The sequence below is a fragment of the Hemicordylus capensis genome, chromosome 4, assembly GCF_027244095.1.
Source record: "Hemicordylus capensis ecotype Gifberg chromosome 4, rHemCap1.1.pri, whole genome shotgun sequence".
NCBI lineage: Eukaryota > Metazoa > Chordata > Lepidosauria > Squamata > Cordylidae > Hemicordylus > Hemicordylus capensis.
In genome coordinates, this window is record NC_069660.1 from 157562790 (window position 1) to 157587414 (window position 24625).

Here is a 24625-nt window from a genome sequence, read left to right on the forward strand (position 1 = left end):
TTGTTGGGTCATCTGAACTGGCCCAAGGAGTATCTTGTTCCTCCCAATTTTTCCTGCTCAAAATATCTACTTGAATTCTTTGCAAATGATCACAAACTGCACTCCATCTAACATCACACAGTTGCTTCATAGAAAAAAACTACCCAATCTTTGTGTGGTGGACACTGTAGGTTTCCAGTTTTTTGGACCACCACTGGCTGTTTCCAATGGGGTTGAGATGTATCAAGTTCTTTTGCTGCCATTTTGATTTGCAAATCTTACAAGCACCCTCCTTCCCTCAAAATCATATATGTTGAGCTATGCCGAGGTAACTGGACTATCCTCCGAAGGGAAGAGTGGGGTTTGCTCTTCTGTTACTCCTAAAGATTTCCCTTTATTAGAAACTAGCAGAGCACTAGTTTCTAATTATATGATGAACTGTTGGGTGCCTTTTATACCTGCTTCCCTCATAAATACGAAGTAATCTTATGTTTAACTAAGGCTTTATTCCAGGAACTCCATTTTCTCCTTCTCCTTTCCCTTCTAACTGCACCCCTCACACTCTCTACAGGATCCCTACTAGGACAAACTTCTAATCAACAAAACATAAAGGACTGCTGGATAGAATACAACAGTGCCTATGATAGGAGGACCAGCATACAGTAGTAAACCCTGCGAGGATGCAAATCAGAATGCACCAAGACACACTGCAAGTCCCTGCAGGAACCCTGTTAGTGAAAGTCAGTGCAGGGCAACAACATCTTCATGTGCAAGCACTTCACTATTTATTCCTACAGAGAAAAACAAACACTCACAAAGATGGCAAAAAGCAATGGGTAGGGTAACTCAGGGACATCATTGTGGTGGGGAATAAATGACACCAGTATCTGGGGAAAGGCTCCCACATGCAATCCATTTCCTTTCTCTCATATAATTTTATGGGTGCCAGTGAGGATCAAATTTTCTCCTGTCTGGCTAGCCTCATCTTGTATCCTGTTGCACAGTTTGGAGGAGCTTCTGCCCGCAAATGTTGTTGCAGTGTAACAAACTGAAGCAAGAAAATTTGCCCTTCTTTAAGGTGGTGCAACTTTAAGTATAGTAATGCCAAACAGGCAAAGATACCCATATATTTTTTTGGTAGCGACAAGGCAAATCAGCTACATGTTACAGCTTTTGCCATTCCCCATGACGACAAGAATGGAGATGTTTCTTAACTACCCCTTTCTTGGCCCTACCTTGTAAAGTTTGCCAGGTTTTGGATAACCTTTGCAATTAGTGTGAGAGTCCGAGACGTGCGGTCATCAGGGTACTCTTGCATGAGGTTAAAGAGACTCGGAGACATGATGGCTGGGCAAAGGAAACGTAGAAAAAGCGAGGCACTGATCAGGCGTTCACTGATGTCCTGCTTCCCCCTATTTAGGCACTGCTGCTTCCATGATGCAAACACTTCCTTCAACTCCCGGGGAAAGACGCTGTGAATCAATGGAACAGCAAAAGGATATCAAGTACAGTAAATTCAAGTAGCAAGCGATAACTACAACATTGGAGAAACTGCTACAGGGCTGGATATAGGGCCATTCATAAAGAAGAGGGAGGGGCCAGCATAGTTTCAGCCACTGTGGCTCGGGATGATGGGAACTGTAATCTAACTACATCAGGGTGGTTGGGGGGGAGCCTTCTTTAGAACCAGAAGCTGGATTCCTTCTAGAGATTCCAAGCCACTTCTGAATTTTGCTCAGCACCAGCTTAAAAACTGGGGCTACAAATGTGTTCCTGTATCCTCTGCTCTGTTGGGGGAAAGTGCCTAGAACAGGGCTGCACGGCTTTGGCCATCCAGCTGCTGTTGAACTACAAATGCCATAATTCTTGACTACAAGCCATTGTGGCTGGGGACGATGGGAATCTATATATTTAATTCTCTTAGCCAGCATGCGTGCCCAGGATTTGGCGGCAGAATTCTTGCGACATGATGCGAGAGATCGGGATTAAGGGAAATGTCAGTTGGGGGTTGGAGAAGCCTGGAGGGGGAGCCGCTCCGGAGGCTGAAGGCAGCTAGCGAGGGTGGTGAGGAGGCGGCGGGAGGCTGAGCCACGCCTCCAAAAGGAGCCTGGCTGGGTGGGCGGTGGCAGCGGGCTCCCGAAAATAGCTGGGCAGAGGCTGGCGCAGCAACTGGGGCTGTTGTGGTGGGCATGGGGGCTGGGAGGGGGGGAGAGCGACAGGAGAGGTGGCCAGTGGGTGAAAATGACAGGGAGCAGACTGGGGTGGAAGTGGGGGGGAAGCAGCAAGGAGAGACTAGCGGCGCAGATGCTGTGCACCGGTTCAGCTAGTCCTATTTATTTTATTTGCTCATTTAAAATATGCCCCTTCAGCACATAGCTGAAGGGCAAAGTTCTGTAGCCCTGGTCTAGAAGGAGAGGAATCCCATGCCAAATGAGCAAAGTTATCCGTGTATAACTTGTCCAATTGTCAAATGTGGATTTCATATGTTGTTGAAATCCATTTTTTAACACAACATACATTAAAAAAGCAAAACACACACCAAAAGAAACAAAAGTAACTGAACATAGATTATTTATATTCTAAAGAGAGGAAACATGAGAAAGCTAAATATAGCTCAATAACTGTTCAGGTTATTTAATATGATGAGTGGGGAGAAGAATTGTTAAATTGCACCCATATTGGTATTGCTTCAATGAGGCTAGTCCACTCCATATTATGGATGAGGACCCCATCTTCACTGGTTTCCCCAAGTGCAGTGCTTTATTCTACCCCTTGAATAACCCTTGAATTTCCCCAAGTGCAGTGCTTTGTTCTACCCCAAGTGAGTGGCAAATGGCAGCCACTCACTGATATACCAGAAAGCAAAAGTTGGAAACCTGGAAACTGTTGAAACTGGGACTAAATGTGATGCCTGATCCTAGGTGGTCTAGTTTCTTGGTAAGGTAGAAGCACCCACCCATCCCCCTCAATATTCTTACATGTCCTACAGAACTTAATGGAAGCCACCTGCACTCATTCTTCTATCTGCATAGTCCCGCCTTGGGTATTATGTCTTGGTTATGCTAGGAGAATGACAGAGATAGAACCTATGATCTGAGCTTTATGTGTATCTGATTGGCTGGCCTTGCCAGACACTGGGTGAAACAGTCAAGACTGAGCTAACCTTTTCCTGTATGCTCACTCTAGTAGAGGAAAGTCATTTTTCTTCCTCGTGAAGCTGACACAATTTATCAGGAGCCAGCTCCATTCCAAGAATTATGACTTTAACCCATTACATGTATATCAAGTGTTTCAGCTGCACAGTCCTAGTTCTATTTGCTCTCTAAAATTAGTTCATCGCAGTCCAGCTGCCTTGTGCTAATAAATTATATCAATCACAATCCATTGACTGTTTCCCCCTAAATAAATCCAATTCATTTCAACGGGGCTTGTGCAAGTTCAGCTTCTGGTTGAATGTACCTGTGGAACCCTTTTACTTATCCTGCTGACAACCTGAAATCACTAGTAGAAGAACAATTTCTTCTACTAGTGGTTATACAAGGGTTATTGTGACCAGGGTTATTTTGGTCACAATACAAGGGTTATTGTGACCAGAGGAAGAGGGACGGTATTGTTACCTTTCTTAGGTAAACAAATCCAAGAAATAACTAACCATATGAGGAAACACTCCCCCCCAATCCCGCTTACCAGTAGGAGTTGATGATTTTGCAGAAGGCCAGCTCGCAACACATTTTGAGGTTGGCCTGATGATCAGCCAGTTCACTGGGTGAACTTTTGCTGGGATCCACTTCACAGTTCTCATCTGACTCATACAGGGCCTTGATAAATTCACCTGGCAGTTGAGTGACAAACAAAGGCAATTAAGTGCAAAGTCAGTGATGATCCCCTCTCCAGTCCCAAGCTCAGAAGGGCTCTTCAGGGGGCATATGAGCCTGAGTCGCTGCCTCTTCCTTGACCCTTTCCAACACCTCTCTCTGCTCTAAGCAATGTTCAGCACATGAGCTGCCACTGCCCTCTACCAGTGCTTCCCTGCACCTTCCAGCATGAGCTGATTAGGAGCTGTGTGCAGTGCTACGTGGTGGACAGCAGTGGTGGCTCCTTGCATGCTGAGCAGTTCCTAGAACTGAGAGGTGATCTTCTGTGCACTGCTGCACTCTGGAGAGCCGTGCAGATAAGGCTCCACTTTCCTCCCAAGTTTGGAAATGGGAAGGGGGCTCCTCTGCTGCTTTCCTTATCTTTGTGGTGCCATCACAAGCATCCCTCCCGCCTCCATCCTTACAGTGAGAAGCAAGCCTCCTCCTCGTCCTTCAGTACCTCTCTGCTCAAGGAAGTACTCTGTGCAGGATTTGCTGCCCATCATGCAGCAAGTGCATGTGCCCCCCATCCCACAGCCTCCCCCCTCCAATCAGCTCAGGCTGAAAGGGTTGGGGATACACTGATGGATGGCAGCGGCAGCTGAGCGCTGGTTGGTGCTGGGAAGGGAGGAAGAAGGTGTGAATGTACAGCTCAGTGGGCAGGTGCTGTCTTTTCACATTTAGCAGAAAGCAAAGCTTCACTTACTAGGACATGTGTAGCAAGGGGGTGCAGAGTCCTTTCTGCTCTCTCTTACAATTAGCTTAACTTCTGAAGAATGATATTCAATTAACCTTATGTCATTTAGCACTCCCATGTATGCATGTTCACACTATTTGTGATCATAAAATTATCTATCCTCCTTTGGAATTAAAACCTCATCACAATTTTTGCATGTGACCAGCTTTGGCTTATAAATTTTACAACAAAACATTCCTTTGTATGATTTGTGTTAGATCTGCTGTCCTTTTTAATTTCATTAGAGTATAACTTGATCTTTTCATTCCAGAACAGCATAAACAATGATTAGCTAAATGTTCATCCTGTTCTTCACAGTTTTCTCTGTTGCAATTATTCAAAGTAGGTTGAATAGTTCCAACCTTCCTGTTCTCAATACCTTTGCTGCCTGAGATTCTAGCAGCTGGTCCACTCACTTTAAGGATGATTAGCAACACTGGACATTTCAGGAACAAAGCTAGTAGGAAGGCAGCAAAGCAACTTGATCTTTGTTATAAAATATTATCTTCCCTCGTGTATATTTCTCAGTGTATGGAACTTTCAGTGGGCACTGATCATCCTGCCAAATCCAGGATCATTCTCTACTGACCATATTCTGGCTCACTGGTGCTCCTTGGAGCATGGCAGAAAGAACATGGTCAGCTGGGAGTTGTGGCAGCACAGCACAGCTGCTGGGTGACGTGTCTACAGTATAAGAATGTGGCTGGAAAATTCCCATCGGCTCTTTGGAGAGGCAGGTCTGGCTAACACACAGTACTTCTGAAACTCTTGTGTCCAATGAATCTCTTCAATCACCTCAGAAATGAAAAGAAAGAGCCCCTGGTGGCGCAGTGGTAAAACTGTTGCCCTGTAACCAGAAGGTTACAAGTTCTATCCTGACCAGGGGCTCAAGGTTGACTCAGCCTTCCATCCTTCCGAGGTCGGTAAAATGAGTACCCAGAATGTTGGGGGCAATATGCTAAAATCATTGTAAACCGCTTAGAGAGCTCCGGCTATAGAGCGGTATATAAATGTAAGTGCTATTGCTATTGCTAAATAGTTGCAAGTCTTGATCCTGAGCAATTAATTTGGCCTACACAAAAATCTAGAATTTAAACACATCTCTAATCTGTGTTGCTTCTAAGAAAATCTGAACATATCTCACTAGTTTCTGCTGAACAGAAAGCCTGAGGATATCTGAATGGAGCTTCCAGTAACCAGTGATGGTTTCCTCAGGATATTATATCTACACTTCTCGTTCTACACACTAACTCCCCATTACAATTATTTAATGAAAAGAACAATTATGCCATCAAGGGAATGGTCTGCAATTAATTTTCAATTTAATTTAAAGGACACACGTCTAGATTTTAAAAAACAAAACCCAAACTGCAGAACTATTACTGTGCTCCAGCCCTACAAAAGAAGGTCACTTCTTGGCTCATATTATTTATCTCTTGTTCCACACAAGAAGATTTTAAAACAGGTCTAGTATAAGAGGATGACGCTGCAGATTTATTCACTCTATATATAATCTTGACCTGATGATGTTGTGATTATTTTTAATAGGTACCTTTGGCCTGGGTCAGGAAAACCAGGGCTAGTGTTTGAAACACATTCTGAGCAGCCAAAGAAACAGACATTTACTCGCAGTACTGTCTAAAGCTGCTTCTACTCAACAGAACACTTTGCTGCCAACTGCTAAAATTGGGCAATTAAAGAAACAGAGGAGCATTTTGAGAGCATGAAACAGAGCTATTGGGAGCATTAAAGCAAAAACTACTAGCAGAAAGATCCTGGGTTTTTTATAGTGTTCAAAGAAAAAACAGCTGATTCAACATAGCAGATAAGCTTTGGTACAGTACAAACTAATACAAATTTGGTACATGGCACAATGGTTATTTTTTCTTTTTTAAACCTCAGTATGTTGAATTATTGATTGCCATTTGTGTGCCATCTTTCAGCAGAATTAATAAAACACTAAGTACTGTCTTGGACTCTTTAATGGGCGATAGCTCCACATAGATGAGGTTGCTACTCTTGAAATCACCAGTTAGGAAGCTTCATGGTAGTGGGTATAATTGTAGACCTTAGTATCTTAGGTTTAGACAATTCATACAAATGTAGGTTGGGGGCAAAAATATAGCATTTTATATTCAGCCGTTCTGTGAAGTTCTGGGAAGGGGCGGGTGGGCTGGGTATTAAGGTGGGAACAACAAGCCTGCATGTACAAGGGAGTAGTATTTGGGAGGTGGTTGGGAGTGCTATGTCCTAAGTCCATTCTCTAAAAAGACTAGACTATTTTTTACGTGTTCAGCAAATCTTGCAAATACATTTCAGTGCAACCACGAGGGCTGGCCAGATTAGCCATTCTGAGTCAGAAAGAGGTGGATCCTTAACTTTGATACCACTTGCTCCGAACATGACAACTTTAATTATTTGCTCACTTAACTTTCTTAATGGTCTTTATTATAATAAGCTTGTTAAGAGAGGTTCAGAGTCCAACATACTCTTTCTCTCCCTTCTGTGAAACCAGCTTCACTGATGGCACAATGAATCTAGCTTGCCATAAAAAAAACTACGGGGGGTGGGGGCTAGAAAAAACATTTTGAGGGAGAAGCAAACATTTACTGCAGTAAAAAGAATATAGGTACTCATTAGAACACAGAATGTAGCCAAATGGATGCTGTTTAGATCTATGCCAGGAAAAAAAACCCATCTCCAAAGAGTGATAAAAGAAGCCATCTTGGCAACTGCTGGAGCTAATCTGGGAGACCCCATGAGGATTTTTGGCCTCTAATACTTATGATTCAAAATCTTATCTCACACATACTCATGTTACTGTTGCGTGTATGAAGAACCTTCAGTTTTAAATGCCTTTAAAGACTGGCAGCAAAAGGGCACAATCCACCCAGCATAAGCCCCATTGAAATGAATGGAAGTTGTGCAAGAGCACCACCATGTTCTTGTGCAGCTTCCATCCATCTCAATAGGACTTGTGCAGGAAAGGTTTCCCACTGGATTAGGCCCCAAAGCAGCAAACTGAGCCAAAGTGGTAGATGGTTTGATTTGCCAGGAAAGAGGCAAGGATCTTATTGTATAGACTGCCTATGATTTCTCTCTGTCTTCGGCTCCCCTTATTGAATTGTTCCGCAACCAAAGGCTGGAAAAACACATTAAGGAAAGATAAGATTGCCCATGGGGAGGCCCTTACTATTCTGAGCATCTCACATAGCATGCCAGAAGCAACACAAAATCCCACTCCCCATCCTCATGTTAGGACAGGAAAAAACATTTGATGGTTTTAAAACTTTTGTATGTCAGCTTGAGTGTTATCTTTTAGAACAGCAGCTTTTAGAACAGCTGCAACACTAAGCACTGATTCACAGCATTTTAATGCCAACCTCACCTGTACTGACAACATACATGGTTGTTTGTTTTTTCGATACTCCTTCAAGCTAATTTACATACCTAGCCTCCACAATGAGAATTAATTGTATTCTCACTCTATTTCTCACACACACCTCTAAGTAAATGTATACAATTGCTACTGGGGAAAGCACAGGAATAGACTTGTATACTGCAATTACTGCTGCTGTCCTGTGAGTGGCTCTCTGTGCAGTCCAACATTGAGGAACTACACATATATAATTTCCTGATGTGGTGAGGTGTTGAGCAAGAGCTTGGGAAAGTCAGGCTGTAGCTGGGGGTCCAGGACTATGAGAAATCTCACAGTCCAGCCCTGAGGCTCTACTCAGTGCTCAGCTTGGCTGAGAGTCTAGATGGTGGCAGCAATCTGATGTGCATCATGGTGGTTGCATTGGACACCATATATATCAAACAAGAATGCCATGCACTCATCCCATTGCTGCATGATTGTGACACAGCAATGGGGTAGGCACATCATATTGCCCCCCCTTTCTAAAGTGGTGGCAGATTTTGGCTGCCACAAAGCACTCTGGAATGCCACCATCCTGCTAACAGGGAGGTGGGGGCCTAGTGTGAACATACATATGTGATCAGGAGGCTCCGAGCAAGACTTTGCCTGTTTTAGCTGGATGCTTAAGAATCTGATTCCGGCACCAAGGTATGTGAAGGTGTTTCCCCCCAGCTAGCTCCTGGAAGTGTGGAATGCTTTCTAGGCTTGGAGGATGGAAACCAAACGATACTCCAGCATCCCAAAGTGTAGTCCTAATACCTGTGTCACATGCAGACTTGAGATAGGCTTCTAAAGGTCCTTTCTGACATCACTTTTGTAGCAAGGGAAAGGCAAAGGGGAGAGGTGGCACCCAGGCAAGCAGTAGAAAAGAAAGAGGCAACAATTCCAAAAAGGTACCCCAAACTATGGAATTTGATATTTAATTCTCTCTTTATAGGCCCAAAGCATTTCAGCAAGATTTAGCAGGAAGCCAGCATGAATCTGTCAAGAATAAATCCTGCCAGACTAATCTGTTCTCTCTCTCTTTTTAAATCAGGTTACTAGCTTAGTGGATGGTGGGAATGTTGTGGACATAATTTATCGTGATTTCAGAAAGCATTTGATGAAGAAGTTTCCTATATTCTGGCTCACAAATTTGCCAAATGCAGAATAGATTATAATATCTGCAGGTGGATTCACAGCTCAACAGAGTGCTTATCAAAGGCTCCTCACTAAATTATAGGGGCTTTTTTGAGTGGGGTGCCATGTGGCTCTGTCCTGAGCCTGGAATACTTCAATACTTTTATCAATTACCAAGAATTCTCATCAATTTTTAAGTTGACACAAAACAGGGAGCGAGAACAAATGCCTCAGAAGACAAAAATAAAATTCAAAGCGGCCTTGTTAGAATGGAAAGCTTGGCTGAAACAAAATGAAATTCAACGGACACAAATGCACAGACAAAAAATACCAATGTGATTTTAGGCTGCATTAATAGAACCATAATTTCCAAGTAATGAAAAAGTGTTAGGAACTAACTAGTGCACTTCATTCTGCACCAGTCAAACCTCATCTGAAGTATTCTGTGCCCAGTTCTGGGCACTGCATTTTGAGAAGGATAAAGATAAATTGGATCAGGTTCAGAGGAGAGCGATGAAGATGGTCTGGAAAACATGTTTTATGGAGAAAGGTTGAAGGAACTGGATATGTTTCATCTGAAGAAAAGAAGACTGTGGGGGATATGTGCTATTCAAATACCTGAAGAGCTGTCGCACTGAAGAGGGCAAAGACTTGTTCTCTGCTGTTGCTCCAGATGGCAGGACTAGCTCTAATGGGCTTAAGCTACAAGAGGGTAGATTTCAGCTGAACGTTTAGAGAAATTTCTTAACAGTAAGAGCAGCTTGAAAATGGAACCAGTTACCTAGAGTGATGGTGGTGAGCTTTCCCTTGCTGGGGGTCTTCAGATGGAAGCTGGACAGCCATCTGTTGGAGATGTTCAAGTTTTGGCTCAAGTAGCGGGGTGAACTAGATGCCCTACAAGACCCTTCCAACTCTATGATTCTAGACATTACTGAAAGTGGCACTGGGAGGACACACACGGTCATTTCCCCTGCTAGTAAAGTAACATCAGAAAAGTCCATAATAAAGATACACCAGATGAAACTGATCAACAGATACAAATGCACAGTCAGCATTATTTCGGGGGGTGAGGGGGGAAACAACCCCACTACAACAAAATAATGAAGAAGCTAGTGTTTCCGTACCAAGTGCATCCTGCAGATACTTCTGTCCCACCAGTTTGAGGTATTCCTCGATGGCTTTAGTGGCAAGTGTATTCTCCCTGAAGATCAACACGTCATGATCCCCACAGCGATCTACCTCTGACATCACCAGGTCAGTCAAGAAGTCCTGAAGGAAAAAGATGTTTTAGTGCAAGATAAATTGTGCTGTGCTAGGCAGCAGGGTAGACAAATATGCCAGATGGGATGGATGAGTGAGGGTGCACTCAGCAAAAGGGAGTGGGGGCGGCGGCGGTGCAAGACTGGAGTCTGAGTTGTAGTGCCTGTCACAAGGGAAAAGGAGGTGTTTAGGGACTGAGACACTGAACAACTTGCCTCAGAATCCAGTAGCTTATTTCTGACATATTTTAATGGATTTAATACAGAATTTTAGCATTTTCCCCTGTAACATTCTTTTTAAAAATCTATTTATGTTTATTATTGTAACATTCTTTTTTTATCTTTTATGTTTATTAAGATTGTAGTTTTTCTTTTTAAATGTATGATGTTGGCTTACATTTTTATTGTGCTGAATAAGCTCTGAAACTCTGAACAAAGTGTCACTCTTGAATGGTTAAGTATAGTTGTTTACTGCATTGTTTATAGGTATAGCTGTTTATTGCATTATTGCTTCAGCATGCAAGCTTGCGAGTTATACAGAACTCTTAAATCAAGCAGAATGGATAGGGAGCTGAAGAAATATACAGGGTGCTTCACCAATAGAAGATGGTCCAGGGAGCAATTTCTTCCCTATTTATAGCTCTTATACTCTGAGGCAAATATGTCTACCACAGTCTATCCTCAAGCTATGCTTTGTAACCTGGAGTCGACAGAAACAAAGTTGGAACAGATTCTACTGGAAACCGTGTGGTCTGGTGTCTAGAGGGTGCTCTTGAGCAGGGAGTCCTAGAGTCAAACTCCTACTCAGCCACAAAACCTCCGGCAAGTCATTGTCAACCACATGATCAAATTGTTGCAAGGAGAAAGTGGATTTTCCCCTCTATGCTCTTTAGGGGAAGAAAGCAGCTCTCCAGTCCTACTTTGAGGTACCAAAAATTGAACCCAAGACCTGCATGCAAGCCATATGCCCTACTACTGAGCTATAGCCCTTCTCAATCAAGAGCCCACATCAAAGGTTTCAGATTCAGATGTCAGTGCAAAAAAGGGAAGCAAAGAGGTTTTCAGCAGGCTCAAACGCCTGCTCTTAGATATATCAAAAATTAAATTGCAAAAGAGCAGTGTTATTTTAAGAGCATACGTTATTGTTCCTTCTGTTCATCCATAACAATATCAATATCAATATAGACTTACCGCTCATCCTCTAACTAAGAAAAGAGATTTGTGCATTTGGTATGCACACCAAGTACATAGGCAGATTTCAATGTTTACAACAATCATTCAACGCACAGAATGAGGGAGTCAGCCAGAAATATAAGTGCTCCTTAGGAATACTATCATGTTATCTGAAATACAAATGAGTGGAGCTCACTGTCCCTCTAACAGGGATTCCCAGACATTGACTACGACTCCCAGAATCCCCAGCTACAATGGCTTTTGCTTGGGGATTCTGGGAGTTGTAGCCAAGAACATCTGGTAACATCTGTTAGAGGGAACACTGGTGGAGATGCCTCTCTCAGTTAATATCCTAAGCTACCCTAAATACCACAATCCTCTCTCAGTGAATATCCTAAGCCACCATAAATATCACAATCCATTCCCTCTAGAGCACAGAGACAGGCAGATATGGACACTATTTACATTTATATCCTGCCTTTCTTCCACTGAATGCAAGATGGCACTTGCAGGGTTACCAGGTGATCTCTCATCCACAACTAGATCAACTTAGCTTCAGGAAAGTTGCTGCATCATGTCCCTTTAGACCATGTTCTGTAACAAGGGATGAAGGGTCTTATCATTATTGATTCTGTAAAGTCTTGACTTCTGGGGAAGTCAAAAATGCCATTATCTCAGAGAAAGCATTGAATAGCCTTCAGGATTAGATCTATACATCTCATTGTGTCTAGTGAGACATATTTGTTTGCATTCACCATCTTGGAATCCACTATCAGAATCCATGAATAATGCACAAAAGGTTTCATAAAAACTGGCCACTTCTCCCTTGAGGGAATGCTGCAGTTGGCTTTGGATCCAAGACAAGACATAATTTTCATTGCTAAATATACTTCAGGACAACCCTTTGTACTAGATGTCCTCACATGCGTTTGTAACTTTGTTAATTTCATTAAATGTGTACTTTTATCCTTGTAGTTAAGAATTACCTCTGCTTAATGAAATGAATAGTAAGGATTACACAAATAATTTAAAAAAAAAATTCTCCATAACACTTCTAGTATCTTTCTTCTCTTGAACCTTAAATAGCCTAAACGCTTCCTAAATAAATAAAACTTAGGAAGGTAGAGCAGCAATATACTGATTTAGGCAGCTGAAAAGATCTGAAGTAATTTCCCTGGATTATTTTTGAGAAATATTATAGAGCTGGTGTAGCTGGTGTAGTGTAATATAATAATAAATCATATTGCATTGCATTGTTTTAACTTGTAAGTTAGTTAACTGGGATTTTTTAAAAAAGGAATATAAATTTTAAAGATAGAAAATTCCATCTATCCATCCATCTATCCACCCACACACTGGATTAAGAAGAAAAATAGATCAAGTAATTCTTATCTTACTGGTAGTACGATACCCTATGCAGACCAGCTGTATCACTGGAATTGGTGTTTCTAAGATCTATAGGGTTTTCTTATCGGAGGTTCCTCAGTAAAGATCAGTAATGATTGACAAGCTTCTTTAAGACAGCTTGCCCACCACTACTGACGTTCCCTTCAAATGTACACATAGAAGAGTGATGAGTGCCTTCTAGGATTTATTATCAATTCATGCAAGGTAGTCAGGCCTAACAGGCCAGCAAGCACTCTGCATGAACTGACTGTGTGCTCTAGAACACACCACAGAATCCTGTTGAACATGCAAGGGTTTCTTGGCAGACACATCAATGTGGAACGGATTCCCTGAAGGCAGGAAGTTTGAGAACTACTGATATAGAACAAAATTCACCCACTCTGTTCATTGTTTGCTGTTCATAATTTTAAAAAGGCATTCTTAACCTATTTTCATATTGGAGAATCAGGTTTTCAGTAATGCCATGAACATAACCCAGTAGCCAGGCTGGTCTCTGGGTCATCTTGGAGAGACCATGTTACTCCTTTGTTGATGGAGTTACACTGGCTGCCGATAGGTTTCTGGGCAAAATACAAAGTGCTAGTTATAACTTATAAAGCCCTAAATGGCTTAGGTCCTGAGTATCTAAGAGAGCGTCTTCTTCGCTATGAACCCCACCGCCCATTGAGGTCATCTGAGGAGGTCCATCTCCAGTTACCGCCAACTCGTTTGGTGGTCACACAGAGATGGGCCTTCTCAGCTGCGGCCCCGAGATTGTGGAATAAGCTCCCTGCTGAGTTACGATCGTCCCCATCTCTGGCTATCTTTAAAAAACATTAGAAAACCATTTTTTTTAATCCAAGCCTTCTCAGGTTTTAAATTAAAAATACTGTTTGTTAATTTTATGGTTTTTAAATTATTGTATTGTTTTAACTTTTATATATGTGTTATATGTTGCATTGTTTTAATTTTTATATATGTTTTAATTGTTAGCCGCCCATGTTTGGGTGGGATATAAATTAAATTAAATTAAATTAAATTAAATTTAAATAAATAAATAAATAAATAAATATGGAAGGGCAAAGAGTGTGTGCACAAAAACTTGGGAAAATCTAATTGCTCAGGAATCTCTCTCTCTCAAATATGTCTGCTTACTGGGCTACTCATTTGATTAAAATGAAGGGAAGGAGGAGTTTACTAGGAACTCAGGAGCGTTTGGACTCAGAAAGGTTAAGGATTCTAACACGTGGGGGCAGAAGAGAGAGATAGAGGCTTGAATGTCATCACAGAGACCAATCATGGTGTAGTGGACAATGCAGCTCTTGAACTAGAGAGATCTGGGGGAAAACCATTAAGCTCACAGGGTGGCTTGGGCAAGGATATACATGTAACACACATATATTATTCCAGGATAATTATTTTTAAACACCAGCAGACCCTTTTGCCTATACATTTTCTCTTTTCAAAATGGAAAATTCATACTTTAAAAAAACATTTACTTCTGGTCTTTGCATTACTTACAACTTTAAAGCATAAGTCGATAGATAAAGGTGTTCCTTTCAGAATCGTGACTACCTAGAATAATCTAGAGCACCATTAGGACGAAAGTTCCATAACTTCATACCTTAGCTCTGCCAGTACTCTGAAGAATGTGCACCAAAGCACAGGCCATCTCTTCTTTGTTCCTGACACTGATTACTGGCTCCAGTACAGAGCACAACACAGTGTAATTGTTAGTAACAAATTCGGCAAACTCTTTGTATTGCTCCATGGGCAAGATGGTGATGGTCTGGTACCGAGACTTGATCCGGATGGAAGGCCCTCCTGATTTTCCTTTATTGGGCGTGGGTGTGCTGATGGGGTACCACTTCTCCACAAACTGACGGCCAGTCACACTGGCTATGGGAATGTTAACCAGGCCAACATAATTATTTTTGTCCTTTTTCTTCTTCTTCTCAACATCCTTATAGATGTGGACAGTGATGCTGTGGATGGGTGGGAGGCCAGAGAACTCAAAGTGCTCGCCCCAGAAGATATTATCAGCTTTTGTTTTGCTTGTAGTGCGGGCAAATAAGGTATCGTCCAGGCACAATTCACAGAAGTACTTTTTTTTAGGGGCCAAGTCCTTGGCTTCAATGATCCAAAGACGCAATACATTCTCGGCTCGACGGCAGTTATCCTGGAGAGAAAGAGACTTTGTTTGGCTTGGCAAGGCCAGTCAGGGAATACAAAACTCTTTGCAAGGGTGAAATTCTTAATTATTCATCATCATCATCATCATCATCATCATCATCATCATCATCATCATCATCATCTACTAAACAAGTTGGAACTCACAACAAAGGGTGCTCCTTCATCCAGCCTGGAATGGGAACCTTGTAGCACTGTTTGCGAATCATGGGCAGAGGGTGGGGAGAGAAAGGACACTTGCTGTACAAAAAAGCTCTGGTTTAGCTGACTAACCCAAACCTGAGCATTGTATTGATCGCAGGGTAAGCAGATGTTCTGGAATGAGCAGGAAAGGAAAACATTTACCTTCTTCCTTCCTCCATCATGAAACCTCCCTGTATAGTGCAGGGAGTGGTAGTTTTTAAATATTATGCATCTCCCTATAAGCTATTAGGGGCTAAAGCAGGTCAAGTTTCTTCTCCCATTTCTTCTTCTTTTTATCAAACCTCAACAGCCTGTGGGTTCTGGAAGTCACCAAGCGTGGGTTCTTGTTGGGCTGTTTTGCTCTCTTGTATAGTTTATTTCAATTTACAAACTAATATAGTTCTGTATATATGGACAGACCTCTGAGTATGCAGAAACCATTACTCTAAATGATTATTCTGTTTCACTGCCAAACTAACAGGCACCACTGGGTCACCCTAGTTCAATAGAAAGAAACTTATGATGACTACAGCACCATCTTTCTATCAGATATTATAAAACATATAATAAAACAAGCTTTCTCAAATATCTCTTTAATGCATAAATAAAAATATATAAAACAGATGTTCATAGTTAGCAGACGTTTCACTGTGACACATCAGCTTTGGTAATGATGTGTCACATCATTGTACCCCCAGGCCCCAATAAAGACAGGACAAACATAATTGGAGTAAACTAGGGCCACTTTATTGATAAATACATAACCAAAACTTGCAACGAGGAACCTAACCAACCAGAGTGCAGGTACTCCAACTATGTGGGTCAGCCTCTAAGGAAGACTGTTCCACACCAGGGCGAAGGGCCAGGTGTTGATTCAGTCAGGCACCAGGTCCTGACATCCTCTCACCATGGGGCTTTTGCCCACTGAGATGGGGGGGCAACTCGACCCACCCCAACCCAAGCCGCAGAACTCTGAGCCAGTGAGCAGAGCCACCCTCTGCACTGCAAAAAACCCGAATGGCTGTTCCTCAGCCTCCCTTAAATGGTCCTCCAGCCCAGCACTGTTACCAAAAAAACCTATCCCAACCCACACTCTCCTGCCAAGAGACCAAACAATCCTAAATACTATTAACCCCCTGCACCATGAAACTCAGTGGGAAGTAGGTGAAAAAAGGCTGCACTTGGTACCAATCTGGTACAGCCCCCCAAATTCTTACTTGGCCCCAACCAGTGACCAGCTAACACTCACTGAGCACAGGGTGTGTGTGTGTGTGTGTTGCAAAAGAGCAACTGGCAAGGAGGAGAACAGGCCGGCCCTTTAACCTGCCGATGCTCCCTGATTGGTCGGCCCCGACCATGTGTAGTGGGAGGCAAGTGAAGAACTGTCAAGGAAGTCTAACACAGATGCGTTGGACCTCAGAAGAGGAAACTTCTCAAAAATTGGGGGCTGTTAAAAAGGAAGATGAAAGGGAAAGTCAGGAGGGTCAGATCAGAAAGCATGGAACTTATTTAAAATCACAATACTAGAAGCTCAGTTGGAATGTATACCAAGGAGGAGGAATGGTGGAAGACAGGATGTGGTGACAGCCAACAACCTGGATGGCTTTAAGAGGGGTTTGAATAACATGGAGGAGAGGCCTATCAATGGCAACTAGTTGGAGGGCTATAGGCCCTCCAGCCTCAAAGGTAGGATGCCTCTGAGTACCAGTTGCAGGAGAGTAACAGCAGGAGAGAGGGCATGCCTGCAACAACTGCCTGTAGGCTTCCAGTGACATCTGGTGGGCCACTGTGTGAAACAGGATGCTGGACTAGATGAACCTTGGGCCTGATCCAGCAGGGCTGTTCTTATGTTCTTAAAGGTATTACCAAGTTCAGAATGATGCCAGCATGTTTAACAAGTAGAGTCAGGGAAGCTATAAAAAGGTAAGACGACCTCATTCAAAAAATGGAAGTCCTGCCCAAATGAAGAGAACAGGAAGGAACATAAACTCTGGCAAAAGAAATGCAAGGACACAATAAGGGATGCAAAGAGAGAGTCTGAGGAGCATATAGCCAGAAGTGTCAAGGGGAATAAACAAAAAAAACTTCTTTAAATATATCAGAAGTTGAAAACCTGCCAGGGAGGTGGTTGGACCCTTAGATGATGAGGGGGTGGAAGGGATTATTAAGGAGGATAAGAAGATTGCAGAGAAGCTGAATGAGTTATTTGCATCTGTCTTCATGGTGGAGGATACTGACCATATACCCTCTCTGGAATTGAGCTTTTCAGGTTTAGCGGCTGAAGAACTGGACCAGTTTGAGGTGACAAGGGAAGATGTTCTAAACAAATTGCCAGGGCCAGATGGCATCCACTCAAGAGTTCTGAAAGAACTCAAATGTGAAATTGCTGATCTCCTAGCAAGAATATGTAACTTGTCCCTGCAGTCAGGCTCTGTACCAGAGGACTGGAAAGTAGTCAATGTAACTCCAATTTTCAAAAAGGGATCCAGGGAGAATCTGGGAAATTACAGGCCAGTCAGCTTAACTCCGGTGCTGATAAACTGATGGAAAAGGACAAAATTGTGTGTGTGTGTGTGTGTGTGTGTGTGTGTGTGTGTGTGTGAAATAAGCACCACCTAATGGCACAGTGGGGAATGCTTCACTAACAAGCAGAAGGTTATTGGTTCAAATCCCCGCTGGTATGTTTCCCAGACTATGGGAAACACCTATATCAGGCAGCAGCAATATAGGAAGATGCTGAAAGGCATCATCTCACAATACGTGAGAGGAGGTAATGGTAAACCCCTCCTGTATTCTACCAAAATAAAACCACAGGGCCCTGTGGGCACCAGGAGTCGACACCAAACTAGAAGAGCAGATGCTCTGTGCCTGAGCCAGCTAATATAGAAGAAAAGGCCTTGCTGAAGGAGATCCAGCATGGCTTCTAAAAACCAGCATGGCTTCTTGACTCACTAAGTTTTTGGAGTTATTTGAGAGTGTCAACAAGCATGTGGATAAAGGGGATCCAGTTGACAAAGTATATTTGGACTTCCAAAAAGCTTTTGACAAAGTTATCCACCAAAGGCTCTTGAGTAAACTTAGCAGTCATGGGTTAAGGGGACTGGTTCATATGAGGATCAGAAACTGGTTGAAGGACAGGAAACAGAAGGTAGGTATAAATGGAGAGTTTTCACAGTGGAGGGAAGTAAGAAGTGGGGTCCCCCAGGGATCGGTACTGGGACCAGTGCTCTTCAACTTGTTCATAAATGATCTAGAAGTTGAAGTAAGCAGTGAAGTGACCAAATTTGCAGATGACACTAAACTATTTAGGGTAGTGAAATCCACAACAGATTGTGAGGAGCTGCAAAAAGATCCCTCCAAGCTGGGGGAGTGGGCAACGGCAAATGTGGTTCCATGTAAACAAGCATAAAGTGATGCATATTGGGGCAACCCCCCCCGGCTCCACATATACACTGATGGGATCTGAGCTGTCGGTGACTGACCAGGAGAGAGATCTTGGGGTCGTGGTGGACAGCTCATTGAAAGTGTCAACCTTTCAGCTGTGAAAAAGGCTAATTCCATACTAGGAGTCATTAGGAAGGGGATTGAAAATAAAAATGCTAACATTATAATGCCCTTATACAAATCTATGGTGCGGCCACATCTGAAGTACTGTGTACAGCTTTGGTCACCCTATCTTAAGAAGGATATTATATCTGGAAAAGGTGTAGAAGAGGGCAACCAAGATGATCAGGGGCCTGGAGCACCTTCCTTATGAGGCTAGGCTACAGCATCTGGGGCTCTACCTTGGAAAAAAGCTGACTAAGGGGAGACATGATCGAGGTGTATAAAAGTATGCATGGAGTGAAGAGGGTGGATAGAGGAAATTTTTTTCCTTCTCTCTCTCGCAACACTAGAACCAGGGGTCACCCCATGAAACTGAAGGTAAGGAAATGTAGGACTGACAAGAGGAAGTACTTTTTCACACAGCATATAATTAATCTATGGAACTCTTTGCCATGGGACGTGGTGATGGCCACCACCTTGGATGGCTTTAAAAGGAATTTAGGCAAATTCATGGAGGACAGGTCTATCAATGGCTACTAGTTTGGTGGCTGTTGGACACCTCCAGTCTCAGAGGCATGATGCCTCTCAATAACAGTTGCAGGGGAGCAACAGCAGGAGAGAGGGCATGCACATACCCTCCAGGGGCTCCCCAGCGGCATCTGGTGGGCCACTGTGTGGTCCAGGATGTTGGACTAGATAGGCCTCAGACCTGATCCAGCAGGACTGTTTTTATGTTCTTATGAGGCAAAATGGCAGCCAGCGTGCCTGCCTCAGAGCTGGGAGCACAACCCCAGCTCCTTCCCTACTGTGAATCGTGGTGGTGGGAATCAGCAACGTCTTCTAACTTTGAACATCTGTTTTATGTTTTTTATTTATGCAATAAAGATATATTTGAAAAAACTTGTGGAGTTTGGAAGATGGACTGTATTTCATTGTCATTACACATCAACCAACAATAACTACACCAAACTAAAATCAAACAATTAAAAATTACAAAACCCAAAACTACTAGCAGCAATGCAGAGAAGAAATGAAGCAACTTAAGGATAATAAAAAGTTTGGCAGAAGAAGCTTTGTTCTTAATTGAGGACATCACTTTCAGCACCAGAAGCACTTGCAACAATAGTTCTCCAGATGATCTTTGTAAACAGTGGGTTAATATGGGAAATGGTTTTCCTAAAGCGACCTGGATGCAGGCTATTCTGGGCACTGTAGGTCAAAGCTAGCATCTTGAATACAGCCCAGAAACAAAAAGTGGTAATCAATGTAGCTCAAAGTTAAATAAAATTATATATGTACCCCGTGGCTTGCTCCAGCTTAGCCTGCCACATTCTAGATCAGTTGAATATGTTGACCTGCCTTCAAGCTTAGCCCCCATATACAGCACATTGCAGTAGTCAGCTAGAGAGTATTCAGAACAGTGGCTAGATAATAGAATCATAGAGTTGGAAGGGGCAATGGAGGTCTTCTAGTCTAACTCCCACGTAGGGACAGGAAAACTACTACATCATTTCTGACAGAGGGCTCTCCAGCTTCTGCAGGAAAACCACTAGCGAGGGAGACTCCTCATTACTGCACAAGGCAGAGTGCTTCACTATCAAACAGCTCTTACAGTTAAGCATTTATTTCTAATAACTGACTTAAATCTGTTTCCTTGTAATTTTAACCCATTAGTTCCAATCCTGCTTTCAGGAGCAACAGAGAACAAGTTTGCTCCTTCTTCTACATGATAGCTTTTCAGATACCTGAAGATGCCTATCATCTACCCACCCACCCCACCTTAGTTCTCTCTTCTCCAGGCTGAACATACCTAGCTCCTTCAATCATTCCACAAAGAACCTGTTTTCCAGAACCCCTTCACTGCCCTCCTCTGAACCCGTTCCCCAGTTTATCAATATCCTTCTTAAAATGTGGGCCTAGAATTGGACAGAGTATTCCAAATGAAGTCTGGCCAACATAGAATATAGTGGAATAATTACTTAATGTGATCTGGACACAATTCCTCTGTTACAGCAGCCTAGGGCTGCACTTCACCCTGTTGGATTTGGCCCAACATTTAAGCCTGGTCAGATTGGATTGAATCTTGATTTTGTCTTCTTAGGTTTTAGCTATCTCTCCCACTTTTCTGTCATCTGTAGATTTGGTAAGCACCCTCTCCAAGTCATTTATGGAAGTACTGAAGAGTATGCTGCTCAGGATAGAGCCTTGTGGCACTCTACCTAATACCTCCTCTCAGGATGATGTGGAGTACTTATTGGAGACTCTTATTTATTATTTGTTAGATTTATATCCTGCTGTATCCCATACGCTCAGAGCGGCTTACAGTATTTTTTCCTTAACCATCCTATCCCCAAGGGGCTCATGGTCCCTTGGCCTCCTGAAAGGGGCATAACTGGAGCCATAAGAACTCGCTCAGAGGTGCACCTAAGTAATTTTGGAGACTGGAACTAAAGGCCTTTTGAGCCCTTTGGATGCTGCCGTGCATGCGTACAGGCTATTTGGTTGTGACCCAGCCACACAAATTGCTGCCGCAAGCTCTGAGAATGGCCCAGGGGAGACCAGGGAGAGGGCGAGCAGCCGGAGACTCCCCCATGGTGGTAGCAGCACCCCCTGCAAGCCTCAGAGGTGGTAAGTCCACCATTTAAAAAAAGAACATCTGAACCAGCCTGGAAGGGTTGGCTTGAAAACCAGGTCTGGTCTGGCTCAAGGACAAGCCCTTGGACCGGGCCAGCTCGATGGCAAACTGGTTTGAGGATGAGTTGGTTTGCACATCCCTACCACACACACACACACAGTATTTTTAACACATGAGTTCTTGAGGGCACAAACAGCAACTGAATTCACAAGAACATGAATATAAAATAGGTATATTTATGTGAATATGAATTAGAAGAAACATTTCAACACGCTCCTTAACATATTTCCATCTCACATATTTCTTTCCCCACTCAGTCTCTAAAGCAGAGGTCATGCTCAGCCGCCCGGCGCAGTGCGGGCTGGCGACTACACCACCCAGGACAGACTAAAGTGGATTTGAGGGCCTCATGGAGTGTGGAGGCCCTGGACTTCGGTCCGGAGATCCAGAAGTAAGAGTGCCTCTGAACTCACTGCTTGCTGTGGTAGTCACTTGCATGTCTAAAAGCAATATCAAATCCAGGAGCACTTTTAAGCTATGAGCTTGCTCCTTGAGCAGAAAACTGGCACATTCCTCATATCTAGATCACTAGATTCCTCTCTCCATATCAGAGTCTCTGACTTGTCTGAATTACATTTCAGTTTATCCATCCTCATCTAGACCATTACTAAGCTGAGTCAGTCATCCACAGAGAACTGTCACACATGATGAAAAGGAAAAGGAACAAAATGCTTCAACCTCAAAATAACCTCACCCACAAATTTCATGTAGATTATGTTAAAAATCATGGGAAACAAAATGGAACCTTGCAGAACAATTTGAAACCTTCTGAAACCATCTGATACACAGGGGTAGAACTGCAGAGCACTACCTCCTACACCCCAACCCACACAAACAGTCCAAGAACGTCACAGTCAATTGCACCAATAGTTGCTAAGAGGTCTGAGAGAATTAACAGAGTTACACTCTCCCATTTTCCCCTCAGAAGAGATACTCTATCAGAGGGTCAAAGCAGCTTCTGTCCCAAACCTCAGCAGGAAGTCAGACTGAAATGGATCAACATTGTAAGACATACCCTTATTAATGGTGAAACACTGAGATTAGCGAAAAGGGCCTGTGATATAGCAACTGGCTTTATGACAGGTTTTATCTTTGGATAATCATTTTCAAAAAATGCAAATACCCCAGAATTGACCTGTTATCAGCATCTGTCTGCTGGTCATTAGGGCACTCTGCTAATGAAAGTGCTTATACAGTGAGAAGAGACATTTTTTCAATAAGTCAGAGGACGACAAGTCTTCTGGAGAACAGAATCATTAGCAAGGTTGACAGAAGACTGTGTCTTAAAGACTTAATCTATTGCACTTTTGTAGCAAGCTGAGCACAGTATCATTTGGTGTTACTGAGTAGTTTTCCTCCTGGGGCGCCTACAATGATACCATCAACCTAATTAAATGGGTGTGCCTGTTTGGGAAGAGTTTGATATACTGCTTGGCCAAGAATGCAATTACTAAGGGTGCTTTTTACCACTGGATGTTTTCCTGGAGCTTCACCTTATATGGTACCTTGTTAGGTTGTATTGCCCTCCGCAGGTTTTCCATCCACTTGTCTCTTTCGGCGGCTGAAGAGCAGCTGAAGCATTTACTGCCACTGGAATAAGTTACCTACAATATATTAAGCAAGGTTAGTATCAGCCAGACCTGCATGTGTGAGAGAGTGATCTTCAATAATGGAGAAAGAGCATGGCTCCTTGAACAAGAAATCTTAAAATACTTGCAAATAATCAATTAAGCAAACTGTGTAAATTTGCACATAATTTATTTTGCTTCTATGTATTAATTTCCCATGGAATTTATTTTTATTTTATTTTATTGGCAAACCATAAGGGAGAGGAAAGTGGTAAGGACCACCTTCAGACTAGAAGGGACTAATATGCAGGCAACAAAAGCTCCATACTTTGAACTTGTGAAGTTCTATAGCCTCCATCCACTGCCAATTGGCCCCCAACACCTCTAAGCCTTTCCTTCAGAGGCAAAAAGATTAGAAAGTATGCGTAGGAAGCTTCCCCCGCCACCGAATATTGTTGCTCATACTAAATTTTGTACCTGACATCTAATTTCATGACTAAATTTCAAAACTTCTAAACAACAAAAACCTAATATTTAAAAAGGGTGTGAAACAATGTGAAAGAGGATGGACAAGTCTGGCAATCTATTATGGGAAGTCTTCAGTATGAGGCTTACAGAACTCAGGATGTTGACTGTTCTACTAAAGGACTACCTCCAGGCTCAGAGGCAGGATGCCTCTGAATACCAGTTTCAGGGAATCAACAGCAAGAGAGAGGGCATGCCCTCACTTCTTGTCTGTAGGCTTCCCAGAGGCATCTGGTCGGCCACTGTGTGAAAAAGGATGCTGAACTAGATTAGAGGTGTGCACGGAACCGCCACATTGCGGTCCAGCACTGGGGTGGGGGGTCGCTTTAAGAGCGGCGGGAGGGTTTACTTACCCCTCCCGCCGCTTTCCCGATCTGGCGCCGTAACTAGTAGTGTAATTGGGGTGACAGGATATCTCCCTGCCGCCCCTTCCCCACTGCGGCTCGCTCGGCAAAGCTCCCAGTAATGCTTTGCGTGCGCAAAGTCAGTTGAAAGTGCAGTTAAGCTGCCGCTTCTTTCACTCACTAAACTTGGAAGCTATGTTTGTTCATCTTGACAAATGAATGTGAGTTTTATTAGACGAGCCCAGTACAAGCAAATAGTTTCAAAGGCAGAATGGTCTGGTGCAATTCTATGGAAGCACTTGTATGTGGAGAATGGGCCTATCTTCTCCCTTTGGTTGGACTCCTTTAAAATATCTTACACATATTAGAACGTGGTGGTTGTATCCTTCCTCATAACAGGGGAAGAGCAGCTGTGACAGTAGGCATTCTAAAGTTTTAAATACCAAGCATGAGGAGCAGAGTTGGAGTGATCTTGGCAATTGAATTGCCATGTAGGTAGAAATACCTACATGACTGATTTCTCTTTCTGTGAAGACCACTTATGTTTTCACTATACTAATTCTCACCAAACTGTGAGGGCAAACCCAGGTTTCTCACTAAAGTAAATATATTTAATTACTTTAATTACTGGATTGAAGCAAACCAGAAAA

The 24625-nt window shown here is 43.0% G+C and overlaps 1 protein-coding gene across 9 annotated transcripts in view; it reads right to left on the reverse strand.

Moving 5' to 3' along the window:
* Positions 1-24625, reverse strand: part of RASAL2 (RAS protein activator like 2) — a 358844-nt gene that overhangs the window by 27393 nt on the left and 306826 nt on the right. For 5 of the 9 annotated variants that reach the window (XM_053249711.1, XM_053249708.1, XM_053249710.1 and 2 more), the window contains 5 exons: positions 23044-23142; positions 14549-15103; positions 10231-10375; positions 3667-3811; positions 1215-1451 (listed from right to left, as the gene is read on the reverse strand). In XM_053249711.1, the coding sequence (XP_053105686.1) occupies positions 1215-1451; positions 3667-3811; positions 10231-10375; positions 14549-15103; positions 23044-23142 (1181 nt within the window). Of the gene's footprint in view, positions 1-1214; positions 1452-3666; positions 3812-10230; positions 10376-14548; positions 15104-23031; positions 23143-24625 lie in introns of all 9 variants that reach the window. The other 4 variants (XM_053249709.1, XM_053249713.1, XM_053249714.1 and 1 more) reach the window with 1 other exon arrangement.